Source organism: Pygocentrus nattereri, chromosome 4 (genome assembly GCF_015220715.1).
Source record: "Pygocentrus nattereri isolate fPygNat1 chromosome 4, fPygNat1.pri, whole genome shotgun sequence".
Classification (NCBI taxonomy): domain Eukaryota; kingdom Metazoa; phylum Chordata; class Actinopteri; order Characiformes; family Serrasalmidae; genus Pygocentrus; species Pygocentrus nattereri.
Window position 1 is genome coordinate 35616460 of NC_051214.1, and position 25935 is coordinate 35642394.

General features: G+C 38.2%; 1 protein-coding gene across 5 annotated transcripts; it reads left to right on the forward strand.

The window, feature by feature from the left end:
• Positions 1 to 866: 866 nt before the first annotated feature.
• Positions 867 to 24748, forward strand: ppp2r5cb (protein phosphatase 2, regulatory subunit B', gamma b). Of its 5 annotated transcripts, none has more exons than XR_001856568.2 (16): positions 867 to 977; positions 1768 to 1827; positions 3081 to 3243; positions 12448 to 12647; positions 15222 to 15332; positions 15424 to 15516; positions 15605 to 15735; positions 15824 to 15883; positions 15974 to 16082; positions 16567 to 16620; positions 17052 to 17222; positions 18960 to 19087; positions 19553 to 19654; positions 19740 to 19812; positions 22027 to 22117; positions 23842 to 23979. XR_001856568.2 is itself a non-coding variant. In XM_017683002.2 (16 exons), exons 1-16 carry the CDS (start codon positions 942 to 944, stop codon positions 23974 to 23976), a joined length of 1743 nt encoding a protein of 580 aa, XP_017538491.1. In that variant the 5' UTR covers positions 867 to 941; the 3' UTR covers positions 23977 to 24748. The 5 variants fall into 5 exon arrangements, 4 of the variants coding, with proteins under 4 accessions (XP_017538491.1, XP_017538500.1, XP_017538509.1 ...); XM_017683002.2 differs by having other exon boundaries at positions 22001 to 22117; positions 23842 to 24748; XM_017683011.2 differs by lacking the exon at positions 22027 to 22117 and having other exon boundaries at positions 23842 to 24748.
• The last annotated feature ends 1187 nt before the right edge of the window (positions 24749 to 25935 follow it).

Here is a 25935-nt window from a genome sequence, read left to right on the forward strand (position 1 = left end):
CAACAATTCTTAATTATAAAATTCAAAACATGCAGAAGGAAATATGGCAACCTAAAGTACCATGATAAGAATATAAAACATTGATGATAGAATTGACAGTGGATCTTGCCATAATAATCTAATGGGCTAAGGTGTCTATTTATATGGTATATTTGACCTCAGCAAGGCAGTTTGTAGAGCTAACTTAAGTGTTAGGCTAGCTGAACACTTTGGTGGGTAGATGTTTCAGAACTGGAGAAATTTATTTAAGCCACTTTTTGTTACAACGGGAAGCTTTGTCCAAATCTACTGACGTGCGTGTGTTATGGAAGGATGCATTTTTCAGACAGGCTGTCTTGAGCGTTCAGTATATGTGAGTCACACACATAGTCACTGGTGGCGGCAGAATATGCCACACTCCTACTGTGTGCGCGCGTGCGTGGGCAAGCTCGAAGCTGTGGAGTCGACTCTCGAATCCCAAATGCTTGGAATCTTTTTGGGATCGCCTCTCTGTCCTATGTTTCAGTGAAATTACTGACACAAACAAGGAGTTATCAATCAGTCATTGAAACCTTGTAAAATGAAATTTGTGGAGACAGTTCGACAAATCTAACATCAGTTATATCTTGCTATATATATATATATATATATATATATATATATATATATATATATATATATAAAATTTCACGTCACGCGGACCTGATCAACGCCGCCAGCCTAAAGAAAAGAGAAACGGTTTTAAGCACGACTCACCTGCACATCATTTCTTTTAGTTTGAAAATAAAGTCTAGGCATGTCCTCCTACCAACCAGGAGAGGGGAATTTCGGCGTGACACTGACAGTTTGTGCTAGCTGGCTATCAGCAGCCTATCAGATATGAGGAGAAAGACGAGTCGCTAACTAACTGCTGTCGCGGAGCGGAGCGAGTCTGAGTCTGTAGGGTAGGGTCGGCCGGACACATGAGTGCGATGCCGAACAAAACGAAAAAAGACAAGGTAAGTTCGCTTTTGAGATTTTCCTTTAGGTTTGAACGCTACTTAAGGGTTCATAATGAACGTATCATAGACTACTTGGCATGCAAGCAGACAAAAGCAGCCTCAAACAGTGACATTACTTCATTGGTAGCTTGTCGTCTTCCTCTACCCAGGTCGGTGGGGCGTAGAGCTAATATAGCTAAAGCTAGTGTTGTATCACTGGCTAGAGTTTGTTTGCCGTTTACCTGGTTAACTAGCTAACGTTAACCTATTTGTATCAAGGCAGAAGGGAATTTGTTTGGAGTTCGTTTCACAAATTGTACTAAATTACGAAAGAGACACAAAGTAAAATAATTGTGCATGATGTTCATGGGGGTAGCCTGCTTAGCCAGTAAGCTAGCTAACGTTAACGCTACAGCTCCCTGATATTGAACAGCTTAGCCTGACAGTTAGCCTGGAGCTGTTGCGCTATTGCTAACGCTGGAAAGTTGTACATTTTCTGCAGTGTTTGTCATGTATACGGTTAAAGCCTTGGTTTAGCCTCTTCACTTAAAATGCTCTCGTACGTGCTATTGGCTGTATAGTTGGCTACATCAGCTGAGTTGCCAGCATAGCTGCAACTGAATTGTCAGCCAAGTTAACGGTTAGCTGGTTTGCAATCACTATCGCCAAGTTAGCCGCTCTGTTTATATTCTGGTCATTTTTATTTCTACATTTATCTCCAAGTCGGGTCAATTAGATTAGTGGCTTATATATTTTGCTTGAGAATATCGTCAACTGTACTCCATTCCTGATTTCTGTTCTCTGTTAGGATACGCCGAAGTCTGGAAAAGTCGGTAAATCTGCAGGACAAGAAAACTCGGATCATGAGGTAACGTTACCTAAATAACCTAACGGTGGATAACTAAGGCTAGCAGACTCGCATATCGAGCTAGCCGTGTGCTTAACTAACTGTTAGATAACTTGGCTAGCTAACTAAATACCATATTCTGCTGCTTGATATGACCAACCAGTAGTCTACTTTGTTCTTCCTTGAATTTGAGCGAAAATTCAGATTCATATGAATGAGTGTATTTTCACAGACTGGACACGTATAAAATTTTAGAAAAATCCTTTCTGTCCAAATAACTCTGGAGTGATGCTTATGTAGCTAGTTAGGGACTTATGAAGTTTGCTGACAAGATAAAATTATAGGTAGGTCTACATTAATCACAGCCAGAGGAACCCCAAAGTAAGCACTTAAGCTACACACCTCATGCTATTAGAGGCAAGAAAAAATGCTTGAAAAGCCCTAACAGTATACGTACAGCCCACTAACTAGACGTTTGAAAACAGCCCTCCCTTTCTACAGTCATCCACTGTTATCTCGCCAGCGTGCAGACGCTCTGCTGAACTATTAATATTACTTCATCCTGTTAGAATCCACGCAAGCTGTTGCTATGAGGCTTTATTTACATGAAATATGATGCGTTGCCTAATAGCATTAGACTTTTGTGGCTTGGTTCAAGTCAGAGTCTTGCCTATTGGGCAGTGAAATCCACTCGTCCATTTGTCACATATCATTCTGTTAAAAAAAAAAAAAAGAATAGGATTGCCAGGCTAACTAATGACGTGGATGCTTAAAAATCAGATGCTGCTTACTACTGTAATAATTGGTTTTAGTGCAAAGAATCTTTGCAATCAGGGGAAATATTGAAGGACATTTTTGTGAAACTGATGACTCATTTGCAGGTAATTTTTAACAAGTAGCCATGGCTTCACAGAGATTTTGTGCTGTACAGGCAGGTGGCTGAAGTATGCAACACTGAACCCTTGGGTGTCTGCCTGTGTAGTCTGTGAAGTACTTAAATCTGGTGTACATACTGTAAATTCTCTATATTGTCTTAAATTATTAGTAAAGTGTTTTATTTTTACATAAATGGCTGCAACTGCAATTTCCCCCTGGGATCAATAAAGGAATCTGAATCTGAATGAGACTTTAACTTCATGAGAGTGTGGGATGAGCTCATGAGATATCCCTTTCTGCTTGATACTGAAAGGTGAAAGGCTAAATTAAAAAAAAAAAAAAACTTGATGGATCTCTCTCTCTCTCTCTCTCTTCTGCTCTTCCTCTCCTCCCTTCAGGGATCAAACAGGAAAGGCAGCAATAGCGTGCCACCCACCACACAGCTGCTGAAGGGGAAGCAGTCTGGATCCCAAGCCCCTGTCAAAAAGGAAAAGAGGCAAAGCTCCTCTCGCTTTAGCCTCAGCAATAACAGGGAGCTCCAAAAACTGCCTGCTTTCAAAGGTAAAGCTCAGTAGGTTTACATTCACCTAAGTCCTTCAGGCAAAGCAGTGAAAACAACCCACTCGCTCCTTACCTCAAATGATGAGTCACTCTATAGATTCACAGTATAACTAGCTGTGTGATGGAACACAGATCATTATATCTTTTCGGTATGATGTTTATTTTACAGCATCTTTCTGAGGTAAACTTGCTTTTGTAGTGATGTGAATGAAAGAGTGTGGTTTACAGTTTTGATGACCTTGTTCTGGAAATGTTTGAGAACATTTTGTTCAGAGCTTAGAGACATATATTGCTATTTATTAGGGGCTGGCTGTAGAGAATGTTCCATACAAGAAAACATTTACAGTATGATTTTTTTTTTAAGCATCACTGTGGCAGTGCAGACTGACAGTGTACACTCACTGTACATTGTTTTTATCTTAGCCTGTGAATCCCGGGGATATTGATGTGAGCATGACTCTCTGGCTGAATGAACAGTGCATGAGCTGTTCCAAACTGAGCCCATGTACATGTCCTATCTAATTTTAAACACTAGATGTGTTTGTCTACATTTGACCTATTTGGCCTGCGGGCTGTACATCAGTGATATTAAGGGTTTCTGAAAAGTTTTAAAGCTGTGAAGGAAAAAAAATATACTGAATAAAAACAAAATAAATCTGTCTCACAAAACAAGGAACCTTTTAATAAATGTACTTGAATAGATGGTTTTAATTGAAGTTTCATAGTATATTATTTTGTATAACTATGAACATTACAGTGTAGAGTTCTATTTTAGTGTAACGTTGTTAGCTCCCTTCTTGGAGTAACAGTCTAGAAAAGATTATGCTATTTTTGAGCACCAAATGTATTTCGGCAAATTTTCATTTTTTGCTACATTTAACCTTACGACTTTTCCTAATTTATATATTGTTATTCAACTGCCTTTAGTTGCATTGATTGTTTTTGGTTTGTGTTGTCACATGACCAGAAACAAAGCCTGCATCAGTTACTGTCTTGTACAAAGTCAAATGTCCCAGTACATCCAATTCCCTTAGATGAGGTGGTTGTATTTGTGCAACGTTCTGTAATTTCTTAAAATGATCCTCATGAAGTTAGTGGTAATATTCTTTACCAAAAACAAAAGTATTCAAACATTTGCTTGAACATTCTTACCCTTTTGATTTCATATGGCTTTAAGAGTGACTGCCTCTTCTGTTGGAAAAGGAAAAGGAGTGGTGGAAAAAATTAGCAATTACTCCTAATGTGATACCCTAGACAAATGTCTGACATGGCTATAAGTATTTAGCATTTCCCACTGAAGCAGACCACTACTAAACAGTTTCAGGTGTTTAGTTTCAGTTGGTAAAACCAGCCTGTATTTATGGGTGATGTGGAAAAAGCTTCGTGTGTACTATTCTTCAAAGAAACTATAGTTAACATTGGAGCTATAAGATCATATGGACTGCATACTATTGAGGAAGACAAGAATTCTAGAAAAATGGCATTTAGACACTTTCACATTTGCTAGGTTTTACATTTAGACTAAAAGTAATATAAGTGATCTTGGCACCTCCTTTGAAGCTGAGTTATGTAATACAAAATCATGGAAACAATCATAGACGTAAGGGGATGAGACTTCGTCCTGGGTTTAACTCAAGTGGCTATATTTAGGGCTAATCCTTAGATAACTTTAATTCTCTGGTCCTTATGTTTCTGGATGTCCTGATGCCAAGACAAGTACAGACCCACTGTCTTTCTTTCTCTGTAAAAGCTCATAAAGTGCTTGTGAACAGTGTAGTTGTGTACAGCATAGAGCACATACCTCACACTAGTTTAGTGCATATAGATATAGTGTGTTCTGTTTTGAACTGTGGCATTAAGCAACTATTTACTGGAGTTGATTTAAGAAGCAACTCTCTGAAATCAGAATATGAATTTGAACTTAGTAACTTAGTCTTGCTTAGAGGTTAATATTTAATACAAACTTGTGCATATTAGTAAATATTGTGTTCACATAAATATAGTTGTTTCATATTTTGTATTTACTTACATACTTACTGAAAACTAATTGCCTGGTTTTGTGTGACTTAATTTTTCTCTTAATATACAAATTGCTCTTTGTACAAACTGCACAAAATATATTTCTGTGTAGTTAAATGTCAAGACTGCCTCTAATGAATCAGTGTTGATTTGATTTGACTGACCAATAGGCTAGACCTGCTTGGCTATAGCTGCTCTTCAGGAATGCTTCCCTCTAGTGGTAAATGTAAACTTTGTCTGATGGCAAATACGTTGCTTGGGTCCACAGCAGAAGCAAAATAACATTTTCACCTTTTCTGTACATTACCATTGCTTTTACAGATGCAGATGCATGTTTTACTTGCTTGGGTTTGAAGCATTGTAGTCTGATCTTAAGTGAATTTTTATGGAGTTACCAAAAAATAAAAAGGTCTTCACTGACAATTAAACTACTCTTAACACCCTGTGTCAGGCTTATAGTCAGGCAGTTTTCTTATTTTAAACAGCTTTAAATAAATACATAGATTAATCCACTGTAATAACAACGAATGCTGATTATTGCTTGATAGACTAAAGAACGGAGTGTTGTACTGAAATCTGTTTTAGTTCTGAATGTGTCCGAAAATAAAGCAAAACTTGTCACAGGGGCAGTTCATGACGGTAATGGGATGTAAGAACAACAGGAGCTCTTTTAAAATGAACCACAAGTGCAGATAAGCCTTTTATGTGGGGCCCTGCAGACATGAGTCTCTTGTAATATATGACCCAGAATTGCAGTGTCCTCTCTCTGAAACATTATGTTCAGGTCATATGCTTTGATGCCGATCAATGCCTCTGTCTCAGTGCTGTTTTTAGTCTGCTCCTCTCTGTGTTGACTTCAGACAGAGTAGAAGAGCCTGTGGTGTAATTCAACTTGTTGCACACTAACTGTTAAAAGAACCAAGCCCTTTGTCATTTTATCTACTCCCATGTTTATTGATTGTCAGATGCCGCAGGTTGTCTTCTGTAGAACAACTGCAGTAGTACATTGCCTCTACTGTTTCTTCAGACTACACTAAGGACAATGCATTGCTTTTATGGCTATATTTCTTTAGAAAGCTGTTTCTCTTAAGTTGCATGTTAGAAGAGTTATGTTAAAAACAAGACTTGTACAGTTTGAGGAAAAAAAGTCCTTTTCAATGTTTTACACTTCAGTCATAATAATGGAGTCTGCTCACAGATGCATGCAAGCTGTGATGTAGCTTAAATTACCCTGTCACTCAGAGGTAGGGAGTGGGTGTCTTCCTCTTGCGCTGCATCATCTGTGTCTCAGCTCTGATAAGGCGACACATGGCAGCTGCAGGCCCGCTGCTGAAAATGAGCTGCTGATATGTGGTTTCCTGTCAGCACTTCACTGCTTCAGTGTGGTTGCTTGTTTATCGTACATATGGGAAATTATGTCACAGTGGCATAGCAGCAAAAGTGTTGTGTTGGTCTTTTTTTCCCTTTCACAATCAACAGTAAAAGTGTCAGTGGTATTTCTTTCTGAAGAGCTCACTTTGCACTGTCTGCTAGGGCTGAATGATTTGGGGAAGGTATCCAATTGCAGTTTTTCTGACTGATATTGTGAGTGGTTTTAAATTGAGATTTTTTTTTTCTGTTTGGTGATCAAATGTTTTTAAATTGTGACTGGTTTCTAGAAATTTGGGATCAGGCCTATTATTTTCTCTATAAAGACCACCACATACACTTCTGGCTTAGAGTTTGAACACTAAACGTACTGTGCTAGGCTGACAGTTGTAGTTGCATTGCCTTGTACACAGCTTGTTGCTTCTGATTTGTCTAACTTGGCTGTTCCCAAGTCCAGTCCTTAGGATTGTGCACATATTTGTGCATGTTCTGCACACCTGATTCAACTCTAATTAGCAAGCTCCTTGTTTGCTGGGTCAGGATTTCAGTATAGGAAGAACACAAAACAGAGTTTGGGGTCACAAGGTTGGTGATCTACAAGCTCTGAGTTTTGAGTAGACTTTTTTTTTTTTTTTTTTTTTTTTTTTTTTTTTTAAGTATAGGCTATTAAAATTGCAAGCTGCAATTGATATGGCAGTGAAAATCTTGTTCCTTATTCTATTAACTGCAGTTCAAAGTGAGGAACTTTTTTCTTTCTCCTGCTCCTTTCGTATTTTAGTTACAAGATTTTGTTACGACAGCGACATCAAAGTTGCAGGGAGCTATACAGCAACAGAAAACTTAAAAACAAGATCGTAGAGCCTTCCTATGGTGTCATTTATGGAAGTGTAATATTCTTGGAAGTCTTGGTCAGTTTAGTTTCATGTGTATTCTTTTATTTTAAGGGTTTTTTTTGGTCTGAATTGCATGTGATTTTATCATGGCAGTTGAACATGGGTGATGTACATGTATTTATATAGGTAATACCACCTATAACATCTTTACATTTTTAGATTTTGAATAATTATCAAGGCCAATAAATGATGACCACTTCACCACCACCACCCCCTTCTATTCTATGACCAAAATGATTTAACTTGGTACAGTTACATAATTATTTACTCAATTTGTAAAAGTTTTACTGAAACAATGTTTAGGACAACAGAGGACCCTCCAAAAATATAAGCATCACCCCAACAGGACATCTTTTCCTTTCCCACTTAAATAGATTTTAGCTGGCAGGTTCTTTGCCCAAGATGTGTGAGAACAGCTCTGGAAAAGGTTAGCAGAAAGCTGGCTGTACTTTCCTTGAAATCCACATGTCTGCTCAGTGCATTTCTTGCTCCAAGTGTCCCGCCCTATTTTGAACTCTACAGCCAATCACAAGCCTTCTCAGCTTGCCATCCCCTGGCCAAGTCATGTGATTCTGCTAAGCCAATTGCCTCTTGGTGCATGACATCACTAGCTAGCTGATTCCCTCCAGCGGCAGTGGAGCTTCATTTTCTGCTGAGAGTGGTGGTGCTGAAATGGATGCTAGCTCCTTGCGTTAGCTAAGCAACCTTCTCCTTTCCTCCTTTTGGACTGATAAATGTTAACATGCTCTAAGGACGAGAGCAAGATGGTTCTGGACGCGCCAAGCTCCAACGGGCCTTTTCAGCCTGTGGCCCTCATGCACTTTAGAGGTGAGCCTTTCCGTTTCATTGTCCGTGGAGGAGGGGGTAGGGATAGGAATGTTTCTGTGCACTCTCTTGTGTTTACTGGAGTAGAAAGGAGATTTTTTTTTTTTTTTTTTTTGTCTTGGGATCAGAAGAATGTATTTTACTACATCTTAATTTGAAGCAAATAGCTTTCTTTGTATTCAAGGTTTAGGCTCTGATTGTGTTTTTGTTGAAAAGGACTAAAGAAACAATGCATGTTGCTAATAAACAAACATGGAAGCCTCAGTTGGAGCATAGTTGAAAGTGTGAGCAGGAAGGTAGAGTGGTGGGGGTTGGAGCTGTTTTACTGTCTTTTTCCTCTCCCATCCCCCCACTGAGACTGCCGATGTCAAAGGAAGTGAGGTCACAGCTTGGGGAAGTGTGTGTATGTGTATAGAGAGGGACTATCCCTCTGAAGCAATTATCTTTTTTGTGAAAAGCCTGTTTCTTTGTTGTTTTTCAAAGAAGGGAAAAGCTGCTATTCTCTGTTCATGCTTTTTCTCAAAGCCACCAAGCAGTCTTTTGAAAACCTGCTGTTTACAGTCGGTGTCCCTTTTAGATGGGCTTCTTTATTTTGAATGCACCCATTCTCTGTCCCTCTCCTATCTTGTTTAAAATGCTCAAGACAGAGAGCACATGAAACAGAGAGCACCAAACAGTCCCCTAAGGTGCTTGACCCACTTTCCTTGAATTCCTTGAAATGTGATTTGTAGTGCCAGTTATGTGTTTACTAGGTTTTCTCCTGATGCTGTGCTATATCAAAGGCCAAGAGTAGTGTCTTACCTGTGTGTAGGTGTTAAACCAAAAGGAAAAAGTCACTTGTTCAGTTGTAGTGTTTTGTACCTTGTGGATATATTGTAAACAAAACTGTGAAAGGTTTCTTCTTTTGAGGCTTTTAAGTCTGTTAATAGTTTGGTATGTGGCCTGCAACTTGGGGTGGAAGTATGTAACTATACCCCTCTTCTAATCCTTCAATTCTGTGTGTCTGGTAGTGGGAAAGTATGCGAAAACAAGTCTGACAGCTGCGCAGAGGTGAATCGAGCACTCAAGGAAGTGTTGTTTTTATTAAGACCGTTTTCACTATATGAGCCAGAATGTAGGAAGTTTTGGATGAAAAATGCAAGTACAGCATCACGAGCTGCCTTTAGAGCAGGACTTTTCTTCTTTTTTTTTTCTTTTGTTAATTGTCCTGAAGTGACAGTTGTCTTTTGTTTTTTTGGGGGAAAAAAAAAAATGCATCATCTGTAACAGTGAACTGCATCAGCAGATTACACAGTGAAGGGGACAATAACAAATGCACCATAGACGTAGTTTGTAATTTTAATTTTAGAATTTAAAAATCTCAAAGGACTGCAGTCTTATTCTGGTGCGCTATCATCTTCATTGTGATTCTCTTCTTTGGAAGAGGTCTTTTTTTTTTTTTTTTTTCTTTTCTTTTCTTTAAAAAGAGTTGCCACTTACACAGGCTTTGTGGAAGACTTCGTTACGGATATAAGCAGCTTCTGTTAAATTGGGGTTGTGATCTTTTCCAAATTTCTCTCTGAGTAAGAATAAATTAGGAACCCTGACTCCATTCTTGTACGCAAACACAACTTACTGTAGCGTTATGAAAATATGGGAAATATAGTAATGGTTTTTTCAAAGTGACCATCCTTTTGAGATGGTTTCATAAAAGCTGAAGTAGTAGATTGACTAGGAAGAAGCCCTCTTTTATACTCAAAGGAGGTTTTGGCGTTAAAGCCAGTCAAATTGTAGAGGATTCACTTTTACTGATGTTAGTTTGAGAGCAAATTAACTGTTGCCTCTGAAACTCTCTTTACAATACATTGATGTTTCTACAGTTACAGGTTCCAGACAGACAGCAGGGTGTAATCCCTGTGGAATGATATCAGAAAATCGAGCTGTGGCGCTAAGGTTCTAGACTTGAGCTCCTGGGCTTCAGTGAAAAGGAGGCTACTAGTTATTACTTTTTGATTTAAAGCCAAGCATTTTTTGTGCACTAATGAATTTTTTATGGTAGTGTAGAACACCCTTTAAACTTTCATAAACCTCTTTTTTTTTTTTTTTTTCTTCACTTTGCACCTCAACCACAGAGCTAAACACTTCTAGCCACTCCCATTTAATTGACCTTTTGAAGCCAGTGTGAAGTGAAAAAAAGATGCAGTATAACATCAACCAGTATTTCCCTTGACTTGGAGAAAGTACAATGAGTGAGAGGCAAAACACAGATCACAAGTTTTACACTCTTTCTAATAACTAGTTTGTTGTTGTTGTTGTTGTTGTTACAGTGTTTGTTGTTAGTGTTTGTTGTTGTTACAGTGTTTGTTTGGTGTGTGTGTGTTGACATAATTGTTGTGCCATAATTGCTGTATCTACAATGAAAACATGAAGTCATTTATGCCTGTTGGGGAAGCATCGATACCTATACTGGTATCAGGTATGAAGCTAATACCTTACACATTTTTTTTTTGTACTGTTACTATAAAAATGCACTGATACTAATGTTCTGATATCCGCTGACTGTCTGATGTAAGCCGAGTATAGCTGGCACACTAATGAACAGATCCAGCGATGGTGGCTCTGATCACACAGAAAGGAGTTACTGACCATGTGACAGTTGGACACAAAGCCACTGGGTGTTTTTAGCTATTTGCCTTGGCAGATTCCCACCAGACCCTGTGTGATTTTAGCCATTTTTTTTAAACACCCAATCACAGCTGCTTCCGCAGTATGGGTGGAGACATGGAGGTGAGTGGACTTTTTTTTTTTTTTCTTTTTTTTTTTTTAAAACCAAAGTCCACTGTGCCGACTTTACTCCGTTTGACTGAATAGATTTACAAGGTCTAAATGTTAATATGATGATTTTATAGGCTGTAAAGAGACTGTGTTGTACTACCGTGTATATCCCTGCCTGAATTTCTGAATTTCTGTGCACAGTGTTTGTAGTACTGCTCAGTTTCTCTAAACTCAGTACTCAAGAGTGGAGTATGCTATTTTGAATTAAACAGCTTTATTTGAAATTGTTCATGGATGGAGTGTTTCACATAGAAAGAACAGTGTTTATGTGCAGTGTGTGTATATAAATTGTGTAAATATGCATAGCCATAGTGCCTGGCTTTAGAGGACATTCAACTACAGCTCAACCAGCCATACAAAATACTTTAGATGTGAAATTCCACAAGTGAGCTCTTCAGGTGTGTTGGCCTTGGGTGTGATTCTTACTGTTGCTGTGCTACAGAGACTGTTGTTTGAAGAGACGGATCAGGGTTTAAACCTGCAAAACATACTGTACTTACAGCAGTACAGAAGCGCTTTTCTGATTAGGAACAAAACCCACTCTTCTCCACTACAGCACTGCTTGATCCAAAATAACTAATCACGTAGCTAGCTATTGCATTTCTTTTAAAATCAGCTACATTGTAATGATTTAACTGTTAAGGAACATTGCACTCATTTACACCGACAACTACCTTATTCTAAGTAGGTTACTCAGTATGGTATTGGAATCGGTGAGTACTAAAAAATATATACTCCTCATACTCAGTCATAAAAAAGTGGTATCGCTGCATGCCTGATGCATGTATTGTCAAGGTTTGTCTGACTGTCTTTATACCATTTAATGTATAGAGTAAGACTAGGGATGTGCATTGGTTTTGGGATCATATTAATATCACTAGATGTTTGAAAGTTTTGATTTGACCGATATTTGATGATGTGTATTGGGCTCTGTTAGAACAGAAAGTTTAGGTGATGCCTTTTACTGCATTTGTAACCGTAGTGAAAAAAATAGTGTCTGTAATGCTAATCTATGCATATCTAGTACCAATTTCCACACAAAATTGATGGTTATGCATAGATAGGTGTGTAGATGAAAACTGCTGGATGTTGGCCCGCATATCTGTGAATCCCTGAGTAAACCCTTTAGTTAAAATAATAGATTAAATAGATCTTATTTAGGTAAAACTTATGTATTTATTTACTATTTGTTATTGCTAAACCAACACAATGAAAATGAATGTACAGAATATGTTAAAAAAAAAAAACCACACATTTACAGTCTATGCCTTTCTTCCTGCTATAGATGTGCCCCCAGCAGAGCAGGAGAAACTGTTCATGCAGAAGTTGCGCCAGTGCTGCGTGCTCTTTGACTTTGTATCCGACCCTCTGAGTGACCTGAAATGGAAGGAGGTAAAGCGGGCGGCGCTCAGCGAGATGGTGGAATACATCACGCACAACAGGAATGTGATCACTGAGCCCATCTACCCAGAAGTTGTGCACATGGTGAGTGAATTACCATCATCTGCAGCACTAATTTCTTCCAGGATGTTGTCCATCATGGTTTTGCTTGGCGTTGAAGATCTCATTTAGCATTGTATTCTCAGATATACAGAGTACCTTCTCCAGTAATCAATCACTGTAGCACAGTGGTGTTCCATATTGCAGTCTCTTTATACATAGTTATGGATTTATTCTTACAAATGGTCACGTATGATGAAGTGCATATAATAGGACAGACTCTAAATAGGTCAATAACATGCAATGTGAGTGGTTCGAATACCTCAAATTTACTGTGGTGAATCTCTAGTGGAGGGGTGCGATTTAATTCAGACCAGCCTGAAGAACTGTAAGTTAGTGTATTTAAAATATGGCTCAGTGTTGAGCAGCTATAGTTATAAATCATAAAGCATTTTTAGTTCTTCTTGTCACAAAAGACTGCCTGTAGGTCAAGTTCTTTTCATTGATCTTTCAGTTGAATTATATGTAGGCAGTACTCACACTCTTGTTTCAGGGCTCCTCCAATTCAAAATCTTAAGGTGTTAATAGTCTGTCAGTCAGCCCTAAAAAGGTTATATTAAAAGCTAGAGCCCACTTGTTGGACTGCGCATTAGATCTTTCCTTACCTTTCCTTTTATGGTGCCTTTTTTTGGCCAGAGACTGGCGGGAGTGATTCAGTGGACATGGCCAAAGTGTTCTGGTGCCAACATTAGCCAATTCAGCGCTGAATAACATCCCTTTGATATTTATCAAAGACAGCTTCATGTTAAGCAGGAAACCACTGCTGATCGAAGTGCAAATTGACTCATTCTTCTGATTCTGCTCGTATTTGATCAGTGCAGGAGAATAAAAAATGCAAAGCCCTGCAAAATCAGCATGATAATATACTCTTACCCTAGAGTTCCCTCATCCTACCCCATTAAGAACATAGACACTTTGAAGTTCTCTGCTTTTATCATCAAAGTGGAGGGAAGAGTCTGAACACTGAAGAGTGCAGTCTTGCGTTTATTTTCTGTGTGTATACTGTGTTGCCATTGTCAGGCCAGACAGTAATTAAGGTTCAGCATGGTGAAACCTAAGCCATTTATTAGGCTCCAAGATAATGGACTTTGTTTATTCACCAAGTTACACAAGTAAAATTCTGATACAAATATTCATAATGCTAAACCTTAATATTTTTCTGACAAATATGAGGCACTGAAACTGAAAAAATGCAGCATTTCTGCTGTCCGAGCTATGGTTGTGCATTCTGACTTATTCTGAGAAACAGCAAACTTGTGTTTTTAAGTATCAGCACTGTTGTTGCACAGCAATTTAGCAGCACACGATACAATTGAAAACATGATTTATTCTTCCAAAATAACTGCAGGAAAACAAGTAGCTAGGTTTTCATTTTGGCTTAGTAACAGAGGCTGTCACTTCAGATTAACTAAAGAGCTAACAGAGCAAAACAATGTGTTCATCTGAGGAGCGGGTTTGGTGTAACCAACTTGTTTGTGTAGACTCCTATACATTCCAGTGCAGTTCTCTGATTAAACATATGGACCCTACGAAGACAATTAACCTTTAAAGATGATCCAAGGACCATTGGTCAGTGGACACCTGTTAACTTCTCTCTTTGCATTGTGATATTTAGCAGCTCGCTTGGAGTTTCTATTCTTTGTCTGAACACTTTGCTCTGTATCCTGGTTCACAGCGCGTTTGGGCGAGGGGTGCATAATCACAAGTTTGTTTACACTGTAGATTTTCTTCTGAAAGCATGGATGGATTGTGCAATTCTATGTCACTTGCCAAACTGATGATTAGAAATTATTGCTGAAAACATGGCACGCCTCATGCAACACCAACAAATGACGCACATTTCACATTTCTCACTTGAAGATGCAGGCAGTGACAAGAACTGTGTTTTGTGCAGTGGTCTCAGAACTTTGCATTTAATAAAATAAATTGCAGTTGGTAATTCATTTGTCAAATTGTGCATTTAGAGGAAAGTAAAAATTATTTGGACCACGCATTGTACATAAAGAAGAACGAAAACTTGAAATGGGAAGTAACATGACACATTATTGCACACCCAGTGCTGTTTTATTGTCCGCACTTTGAAAACAGCTTTCACAGTTGACCGTATATACAGAACATTGTGCAAGTGGCTTTGGGTGTGGAAGAAACCTGAAGTGTGAAAGTATTATGTTTATGGCATTTAGCAGACGCGCTTATCCAGAGCAAATTGTAGTTTGATCGTTGTACACGGGTAGGCCAATGTGGTGTTAGGAGTTTTGCCCAAGGACTCTTATTGGTATAGTGTAGGGTGCTTGCCCTGGAGGGGGATTGAACCCCAGTCTGCAGTGTAAAAGGCAAAGGTGTTAACCACTACACTACACCAACCACCTTGTTAGTTGGTATTTTATCTGTCTCTCGACACTTATTCACTCACCATCTGTGAATTCAATACATTTTATATTTAAATGGAAATAAAGTATTAGATTTAATGATTTATTTTGTGTGATCATGTGAAACCTCATTAGGGGAATGAATTACTCCACCTGATTAGCTCAGTATTATTGTTTGTCTTTTTTGCAGTTTGCAGTCAACATGTTTAGGACATTACCACCCTCATCCAACCCAACGGGGGCAGAATTTGACCCAGAAGAAGATGAGCCCACGTTAGAGGCTGCTTGGCCACACCTACAGGTATGTGTATATGCATACATGCATAAATACTCATCATCAGTCCACACTACACTGCTCACTCACTTTGTTCATTGTCTTTTTCCTTCCCCAGCTTGTTTATGAATTTTTTCTGCGGTTCTTAGAGTCCCCAGACTTCCAGCCAAACATAGCCAAAAAGTACATCGACCAGAGATTTGTCATGCAGGTATGACTTTACAGTGCTTTTGGTATCGTTATCCTTTAGCTTAGTATTCTTTAAAAGTAAAACCCAGTAATTGTGGGTTTGTTTTCAGCTTTTAGAACTCTTTGACAGTGAAGACCCTCGGGAAAGAGACTTCCTGAAGACCACTCTGCATCGTATTTATGGCAAATTTCTAGGCCTTAGAGCCTACATCAGGAAGCAAATTAATAATATTTTCTATAGGTAAGGCATTGGAAATTTGCAGCGTCTGCTCAGCGTTGAAGTTGTTTGTGATCTGGCAGTCTGGCTAAATCTCAGACTCTCATTTCAGGTTCATCTACGAAACTGAACATCATAACGGAATAGCTGAGTTACTGGAAATATTAGGAAGGTATGTTACTTAAATCCTTTTTCATTAAGATTTTGCTAATCTTTTTACTGCATCCATATGAGGGTTATAATACCTCTGTCACTTTTCCAGCATAATCAACGGGTTTGCCTTACCGCTGAAAGAAGAGCACAAAATTTTCCTATTGAAAGTTCTGTTGCCTTTACATAAAGTCAAGTCTCTCAGTGTTTACCACCCACAGGTATGAATTATGTGTCATAATGTGCCTTTATCTGTCTTCAGAAGCTAGCTATATTTTGACTGTAAACCTAATGGAATTTTAGAGAAATGAAAACTAGTGATGCACAACACACTCCCACGGCCCCCACAGTGTGGTGGAGCGCCGCACGGGGTATGACCTTTAGACAGATTTGTCTAAGTAAATGTGTGCTTATTGTGATCAGGGCATCAGCTTGTTTTCCAGCTTGTCTGTGTTCTGTATACATTATTTTAATTATTTATTGGTTGTTTGTGTAAAAAATATAAATAATATCAGACATGTAGACAAATTGGAAAATTATATTATATAAATAATATTATATAAAAGTGAATATAGCAACAAGGCAGTACTACCAACACATAGCTGCACAACAAGATATGTATATGCAGATGCCATTGTAATTATATTGCTGGTAGCACTCACTTTTTCCCTTCTCTCGTTCTCCCTCTTTGTTTGGTCTGTGTAGCTGGCATACTGTGTGGTACAGTTTTTGGAGAAGGACAGCACCCTCACTGAGCCAGTACGTTCTGCCTCTTTGTTCACAGTATTATTCGCCAAATGTTTGACACTTTATGTATAAGCTATAAATCTGTGCTGTAGACAGTGCTGTACAGACTTGAAAAAGCTATCAGAATTTCCCTGAAAGTAGTTACTAGAGTTAGTAAAGCGAGTTAAAATTTTATTCGTTTTAGTAACCGTTGGTAGCTGCTGTATCTGACTTGTGATTGTATCTGGCCTTAGACAATTATGCAGCCTTGTTTCCTATATAGGGGAAACCAATAAAACTAACAACTATGGTCATGGTTTTTGGTAACTTAAATGAATTTCAGTAATGTGCTGTCTTTTTTGCTCTGTGTATTGTAATTTTTTTTTTAAACCAAGAATTACAGAAGTGTTTTTGTTTGTTTGTTTGTTTGTTTGTTTGTTTTTTTTAAATAAATAAATATACAGGTGGTCATGGCTCTTCTGAAGTACTGGCCAAAGACTCACAGTCCAAAGGAAGTGATGTTCCTCAATGAGCTGGAGGAGATCCTAGATGTCATCGAACCTTCCGAATTTGTCAAAGTAATGGAGCCGCTCTTCAGGCAGTTAGCTAAATGTGTCTCCAGTCCACACTTTCAGGTCAGCCTACGCTGTTTTCAGAATATTTGAATAAAGGGAAATATGTTGTAGGCACAAAGCTATACTGTGTATTTGCATAGTTTCATTTTCTGCATTCATTTCTGCATTGAATATCAGCCCCCATTCCATGGCTTGGAAAGGTAATGGAAAAAGATATAGCATTAAGACATGTAGTCATGTGTGCAAAAGTATCTGACCAACTCAGCTGTAGAGAATTTTGCAGAATTGTTATTGGAAGATCTATGTAAGTAATGAGATGATTTTGGGCAGGCAAAATCATACTTCATGGACATTGAGGTATCTGTACAGGATTCCTGCCTCATAAAAGAAGAAATTCCTAATCGCTCAGATGGAATTTTGAATAATGACAGTGAAAGAGGGACCAAAGGAAGCATTCTGTGTAGATTAATTTCTTAATCAATAATTAATAGATTTAATGAAATGAGTCAAGATTTAATTAAACGGATGAAAGTGTCAAGTAATTAAATGGTAAACAATTTGCAACTGAAGCACAGTTTCATCATATTTTGAATGACCTAGTCAAAGTTCAAATTTAAATCCCATTGGAATTGGACATTCAAACCTCCATGTCTCTGTTTTACACCTTGCTTTAAAGTGTTTTGTATCCAGATTGTGTCTGGATAAACTTTAAATTCCATTTAAACTTTTCTCTAAAAAGCATTCCCAGTTTGACCAGATCTGATCTGATTGTACTTTTCCTGCGTAAAAAGCACAAATGCACATGTTTCCGTTTTACTTTTGTATACACTTTCCCCATTATGATATGAGGCGACATGTCAGCATGAAGGCTCTTGGTTTGGGGATAACTTCAACCTTGCCTATCCTCCATCCTTAATTTTGTTTACTCTGGCAGATGCGTTTCTGCTCTCATAATTGAATACAGGTAACAAAAGTGCATTCTGTTTGCACTTGTGTTAAATGCAGTCAGCATTCATCTCTGACAACCTCTGAATGTGGTTTGCGTGCATCCTGGGTGTGTTTACACCTGGCTTTTCACAATATAAAGTGAAAATGGTCCAGTCACCAAAACACTTGTTAATGCAGACGTAAACAGGCCTTGTGTTAAATTTGGCCCCTGCACTGTTAATTTTTTGTCCTCTTTCTGACAAGTAAATATTCACATTACTGAGAGGAAGTGGTGCACGTTTGTTTCTTTTCTGCCTTAAAATGACTCCGATAGATGTTGTGTGGAAGTTAGAAGTGCCCATGCAGCCGTTTCAGAGCATGAGTTTGTTTACATTACATATATATGTGAATACAATGTTATAAAGATAGAAAGATGCTCTCTGAGTAAAAAAATCAAAATTAGGAAATGAGACTAATGTAAACATGGCTGTAGATTCTCTTTGTCAGAGATGAGGGATCTAAATGTGTATAGATGATGTTTTTTCACATTTTTACACTGAAGGCCTGTTTGTGGTCTGATTCTTCACATGCATAAATTTGGTGTTATTTGATCACTACTAGAAATCTAACTTAAAGTTGATGAATAATACGTTTTAAGTTTAATAACTTGATTAATAAGTCTAGCATGCAAGGGGATATGTAGGTCTAGCAGATTTGTCATTTAGTGCACTGGGGGAATAACTAGCTTAGATTAAATTTTGGGTTATTAAGATGTACAGACATTCTGTGTACAGTGTTGTACAATGTACTGTGTACAGTCCTGTTGTCACATGTTTCTTTGCCAGACTTTGACAAGCTGTATTGCCACAGGTTGCAGAGCGGGCACTGTACTACTGGAACAATGAGTACATAATGAGTCTGATCAGTGACAATGCAGCCAGAATCCTGCCCATCATGTTCCCCGCTCTTTACCGCAACTCCAAAACCCATTGGAACAAGTGAGTCAGATCCTTTTCACCAGAACTTTGTTTCTGGTAAAGAAATTCTTGGTGGAAGTTCTTGTGAAGTGGTTTGAGTAGTCCTGTGAAGAAGAAAGTCTTGTACTGAAAGATGTAAAACAAACAAAAATCCTGGCATGTGAATTTATCCAAATCAGATGTGTTAATGTAATAGAATTTGTGCATGAAAAAGAACTATAGCTACAAAAACTTTTCAACTACTGCAATAACCGTCTTACTGGAATGCAATTACAGTCTTAACTATTCATTATTTGTCTATTCAGACAAAATCACCTCATCGAAGTGTAAAATTATGTTGATTGTTTTGTTGATTTATCTTGTTCTATTGGCCATTTTTAAAAAAAACACCTAGTTTTCATGATACTGTCAAGTGTTGAGTGACCTGAGAAATAATCTCGGTATAACATCCTAAACCTTTCTTCTTTTTGCCATCCTTTCCTTCAGGACCATCCATGGCTTGATCTACAATGCACTGAAGCTCTTTATGGAGATGAATCAGAAACTCTTTGATGACTGCACACAACAGTTTAGAGCAGAGAAAAATAAGTATGGCAGTTCAAGTTCCAGTCTTATTTTCACTTCTACACATTCAAGCTTACATGTGAGTGATTTTGTCTTTTGTGTCTTTTAGAGAGAAGCTAAAATGGAAAGAGCGTGAGGAAGCATGGATAAAGATAGAAAACCTTGCCAAGTCAAATCCACAGGTGAGTATTTCTCTGGACTGTAAAGGCAGGATTCATAGTAGTCGACATAGCCCTGGCTGGAAAAGTAATTGGACACTTCCCTGCTTAGGGGATTCTTGGACACCTGTGTTGCTGCATCATTAGAGCTTTTAAATGCTATTTACCAACAAAAAACAAGACTATTTCCAAGGCAATGTTAACAGACCTTTTGCATTACTTCTGAAAATACTACTTTAATCCGGTTTTCTCTCTAACAGTAAAACTGCACTGACCACAGGCATTATTAGGCCAGTGCTTTCAAGGGTGAGTTTTACCCTTCTACACGAAAAAAAACACATTGTTGAAAATCTTCAGCATGAAGAACATTATGCAAAAGCTTGGTTTTCAGTGATCTAAAATACTGTTTTGTGTAGCCAGGATGCCAAAACACAAGAGACTGGAACAGTCTTATTTAGCTCTGTAGTTTAAACAATTTCAAATTGCAGCCTTTTTTGACATTTGACTTCAGTTTTGGTATCTTGCTCACCTTGCTAACCTTCCGCCTGCAGGGTTTTTTCTCTTACTCACCATAGTAATTCAGCCACGTGAGATCAGGTGAGGTCGATCTTGGGGAGTTTACGAAAAACTTTTTTATTTATTTTATGTTAAAGTGAGGTGTTTCCATATTGTACTGCAGTCTTTGTTTGTATATTCTGTTAAGTGTTGGGTCATTTATATGGGTAACATAAGCATCGTCAAGCCAACTATTAATGAGATTTGTTGCTAATTAACTGATCAACCAATTTAATCAGTTCTTTGTTGCAGCCCTTCTGGCAAGCAAAACGGCAGCACATGGAGCACCACAGTAGTGGTAATTGGATTAATTATTAGAGAGAAAACAGATCTGCAACACGATACATGTGTATAGGGGGTGGCTGGCCACTTTTCAGACTGTTGCTGCTAATCTGTGAAACTTGGCATGCAAAGGTATTGCTATCAGTGGCACTGGCTTACTGGTTTTTATTCATTTGATTGGTGATGGCAGCGACGGAAAGAATTCCTAAGTGCTTTAAAACTTGGATAGGGCCTCATCTTACAATAAGGCAGTTACTAGAAATCTAGGCTGCTACAAAAGCTCTCGGGACCAAAAGTCCATTGTTGTTAACTGGTGAAGTCAGTCACCTAACTCATTGTTGAACATTTCACATACTAAAGATGAGATGGATGCTGAAACATTCCTGAAATAAGCAATAATTGAAAACGTTAGCATTACAGACCTAGCTAAGTGAATTTATTACATGATATATTCAATGACTGGTGATGTAAATGATTTGCAAAAAAGCACAAAACAATTTTGTTGAGCGTATTTACACATTGCCATTTCATACATCTCATTTGCAAATAATGTCCAGGTAAGATTTAGCCATATTACATGTACACTTGATAAAAGACAGAAATCCGGTTTGTATTATTTCCTATGTTATATGCAAATCCAGGGAGTTGTCTTCCAGAATCTGCTGAGGTGATGCCTGGAGTCATGAAAAGAGCTCAGTTTTTTGTGATGCTTACAGTGTAAAAGGTGCAGGAGTTGTTGCATACAGCTTTTGTTTTATCATCCTTGATTAATTTCACTAATGAAAGCGCTCTGTGCATGAGGGACAGAGGAGTCAATGCAGGTGGGAGAGGATAATGTTGGGTACGTTCCCAGAAAAGCTGTGCAGCTTAGAATGTTTGCTTTCTTACACAATCGATTGCAGATCCATTTGTCTAGATGGAATTCTCTGTGTTGTCATACCTCTGGAGATGCTTATTGAAATCGACCTGTTGTAGACATTTAGCAATAGCTAACAACTACTGAAGCAGTCCGTTTAAGGGGAGTAGTGATTACATCTTGAAGAAACGGACATTTACAGTTGGCTTTTTGCGTCTTAAGCCACCTCCTGAAGTGATTTGACCAGTCAAGTAGCTGACCATCTCCAATGTGTCTTGGTTACTCTTGGCTGTCCCATGATCAAGCATCTTGGGCTCACTGGACTGCTATCTGAAGTGGCTAAGTGTAAACAGACTTTATTTAATTATGTTTCAGCTTCTACTCAGATTGAAAAACGGATTTAAAAAGACACATTATAGCATGCATTTTTAGTGCTACATTAAGATTTGGTACAGTTCATACATTATTTTTTTTTTGTTTTGTTTTTTTTTTTTTTTTTTGCTAATTTATGTTTTATAGTTCCTCATGTATATTGACTCCACCAGCTTGAGCAGCCCAATGGAGATTGAAACAGATGGTGCAATGATGGATGATGTCATGATGCTTAAAAAGACAGTGGAAGAGGAAGCTACTCAGGTAATTACCCAGTGCCCTGATTTTTGTCTTGATTTTAGAAAGGAGAAGGTTTTATGCTGCCAGTAGCTTTTACTGTTTATAATCTAGCTTGACACATTTTTATAACTGCTAATGAGATGGCCAGCCTTTCCCAAGATGGTTGATGTATCTCGGGCTTAAGAAAGCTTAGCACATTCAAATTCAATTAAAAAAAAGCATTTTAGGGCAGTTGTTTATTTAATTTCAAAAGATCACCAAATCACATTCCTTCTGCTTGTCTCTTTCACAGTAAGAAGAAATTAAAACATTTTTTTTTGCCATTAAATGTTTTTTATTATTTATGTTTTTCTTCAATAAAATATTTCACAATCTTTGAAAGGCTATACATGTTATGCATGTGTTGGCAGAGATGATATGTAGAATATTAAGTCATGTTTTCATTAGTGTATAATCACTTGTAAATAAAAATGGTTGTGCTTTCGTTTGCTTAGACTGAGTCTTTCATATTTACATAAGAGCAGAGGTTACTGTGTTGCACCCCCATTCTGCATAAGCCCAGAATGGACAAACCAAATGCTGGGTCTTTGTTTGTTTGGATGAAGTAGCTTGAATTTAGTGGCACTATAGCTCTGGTTGGTAGATGGAGAAAGAAAAATCAGTGGTTGCTGCTGGTGCTGGCTAACCATTTTTTCTTGTGAGAAGTTTGACAAATCGAGGTTCATACTGATTATTTAGCACGAGAAAAAGCAAGGGAGGCTGAATTTTTGTCGTGAAAGAGGCGGAAACATGCCGGTCACTGTAGGTTTTAAAACGCACTTGGAAAGAGAGGGGTGTGGGATGAGTCTTTAGTTGGTTGCAGTCTACAATCTCACCACAAGATGCCACTAAATTGTACACACTGCAGCTTTTAAGTACTTACAATATCCATCTTATGCTCAGAAAAGCATATTGTCATGTAATGTTATGTAATTTATTGGTGTTGAGTCCATACTGGCACTTATCAGAACGCAGTATCAGAATTGCCTATAGGGATATCAATTTCAGTGACGGACACCACAAAGCAAGTTTTGATAAGCACATGTGCTGATGCATGCGTCAGAGATGTAAGCGTGAGTGACGTTGGCGCACACGTCACTGTGTAAAAGAAAAAAAAGTATCTTGTTTTTTTTTTTTTTTTTCATGTATTTATTAGTTTATCATTTAAACTCAGCAGTTGCCCTTCACATTCTGTAAGTTTCATGATGAATGGACCTTCAGAAATGCTCCAAAATCACTTGAAATAAAATCTCTTTATATTAACTTACATTGTAATTAAAGAACACTTTTTTTTGCTGTCTCCTATATGTTTGCTATTTTGGAGATGCATGTTTTCCTTTGAATAGCAGAGATATGAGACAGGTAACTTGATAAATTCTGAAGTGAAACAACTTTCAGCACTGTTTCTGCAGAGCCAGAGAAACTGCTGTGTGCTTATGGGTACACACCACAGGGTTATATATATTTTGCTCAAGTTGTAAAACAAAGTTAACTCTGATCAGTCTAGTCAGAGTTTGGTCTTCAGTCATGGGTCTAGCCTACTCTGCAACTCTGTAAAGTCGGTAAATTGGTACTTAGTAGTGACTAAGTACTGTGAGCCACTTGATCATCATGATATTTGTTTTGGGCTTTTTCGCCTTATTTTTCTTTAATGCCCTTCTAGACAGTTACAGTGTCAGATCCAACGGCATGATATTTTTGTGTTTTAGCCTCAGAGGGACCAGAGGAAAGAGCGCCCCCTGATGCGCCGCAAATCAGAGCTGCCTCAGGACATGTCTACAGTAAAGGCCCTAGAAACGCACCGGCGTGCAGAGGAAATGATAACCACCCACGACGGCCACTAAAGGACCAGAGAAGCCCAGACTTAACCCAGCCTCCTTTGGCCGGGCACAGCACGCCCAGTGCAGAGTGCCCTAGCATAGCACTGATGGCAGCAGCAGCACAGGACAGCTTGATGTGGCCTGAGAAACACCCAGCTCTGCTCCCAAGAACAGCCACAGTGACCCTCTCTTGCCCAGGCCCCTACGCTGGTCATCTTTCATCCCTGTCTCTCTGTCTCTGTCTCTTTCCTCTTTCATTTTAAAAAGACTTTCTCAGGTGTACTTCTCTTTTTGTGGTATTTTTCCACAATGCCCCCTCCCCCCTCACTTCCCCACCATCAGTTATTGTTAATCATTATTAAAATGTAGGTGCTAGGGTGAAAAATGTGAACAGGTTTTTTGACAAAGGAGCACTTGCAGTATAACTGCTGACCATTGTGTTAAAATGAGCGAAAGCCTTTCTACCCCATTGGAAGAAGACCGAGCGCAGTTGGGTGGAAAAGCATGTACATCTCCAACCTTGTTTTTTTTCCTCAGTGGTAGGACACAGCTGCTATCGCCTCCAGCTTTGTGCCTCAGACTGGTGGTTCATGTCATTTTATGTGTTTGTTTTGAGTGTTATCTCTTTCCAGCAATGGGGACTGTCAGCCAAGTGTCACTGGCAACAGAAACGTTATGGTATGTATTTTTCTTTTCAGATGAACTTGCCTGTCTTTTGGAGGCTTCTATCCATGGTAAATTTCTAAAGGAGAGTTCTCCTCTGTAGGAATTAGGTTTTGTGCCAATTTTTTTTTATTTTTTTTATATATATATATATATATATATATATATATATATATATATATATATATATATATATATATATATATATATATATATATACACACGTTTTAGAAGCTACACAATGCAGCTGGCAATAAGTTCACTCTCGCAGAGTGTGGTTGTTCAAACAATGGTAAATAGTTGGGTGCTTCTCATATGTGTATTTTGTGCTGTTTTAATGGAGTAAATCTGTGGAGCCTTGAAACATGTTGAGGAATCATCTAGCAATATATGTGGACCTTAAACCATTTTTCCTAGGATTACTGAGACTTTAAGAGGACTTGGTACATTCACAGATCTTTTAAAGCTTATTTTCTGCAGATGTTCCTCACAGTAAGCTGTGCAGACACTTTTTGCAAGTCGATCTGTTCGTAAGCATTGAAGCTCCTTATACTTGTGCTTTACGGATTTAAAAAAGACCAGTTTTGCTTGCATCCAAAAGAAAAACAAAGCCTTTATTTGCATAGAGTGCCTTTTACATAGTGGAACACATTAGAAAAATGCTGTTCAGGTTAAATGCATGTAACTCTGTTATCTAAATACCAAAAGTCTTTAAGAAGCAGTTTTCTATTGCAGAATGCACCCAGAGTAGCTGGATAAAACGGTCTTTGCTATGCATCAGCTGTGGGTGAGACTAGGCTGGTCTGTTACAGTGGCTGAAGAGGTCAGAATTTGACTGGGTAGTGGAGTAACTTCACAAACAACTGAGAAGGCACTTCATGATGAAACATGAAGAAAAAAAAATAGAAAAGAGAACAGCTGAGCATATCAGGTCATGCTGAGTAAGTATGCTCTGTCTTGTGTTCTAAAACAGTTTGACCTTCTTCTAGTTTGTCTTTTCCATTTACTTCGTTTCTTTTGGTAGTATTCAATCTGAACCGTTGTTTGAACTTCCATTCTCTGATGTGTGGCTGGAACTGAAGAGAAGCTCATGACATTCTAGGGCTCAAAATGCTTGCAAGGTTTTTTATTTTTATTATTATTTTTTTTTATTTCCTTTTTTATTATTATTTTTTTGCTTGCATTAGCTTTTTAATGTTTGATCTGAATGTGCAAACTGTAAATAGAACTACCACAATCACTTTTTTTTTTTTTTTTTTTTTTTTTTTTAATTGTCCTAAAAGTGCAAGACTTTGTTCCTCCTTCCTGGTATTCTTGAGC

Coding starts and splice junctions, on each gene's coding strand:
- ppp2r5cb (XM_017683002.2), top strand. CDS start 942: ATGAGTGCGATGCCGAACAAAACGAAAAAAGACAAG. Junction 16,083..16,566: donor TCAGTGTTTACCACCCACAG/GTATGAATTATG, acceptor TGGTCTGTGTAG/CTGGCATACTGTGTGGTACA. Junction 19,088..19,552: donor TCCAAAACCCATTGGAACAA/GTGAGTCAGATC, acceptor CCTTTCCTTCAG/GACCATCCATGGCTTGATCT.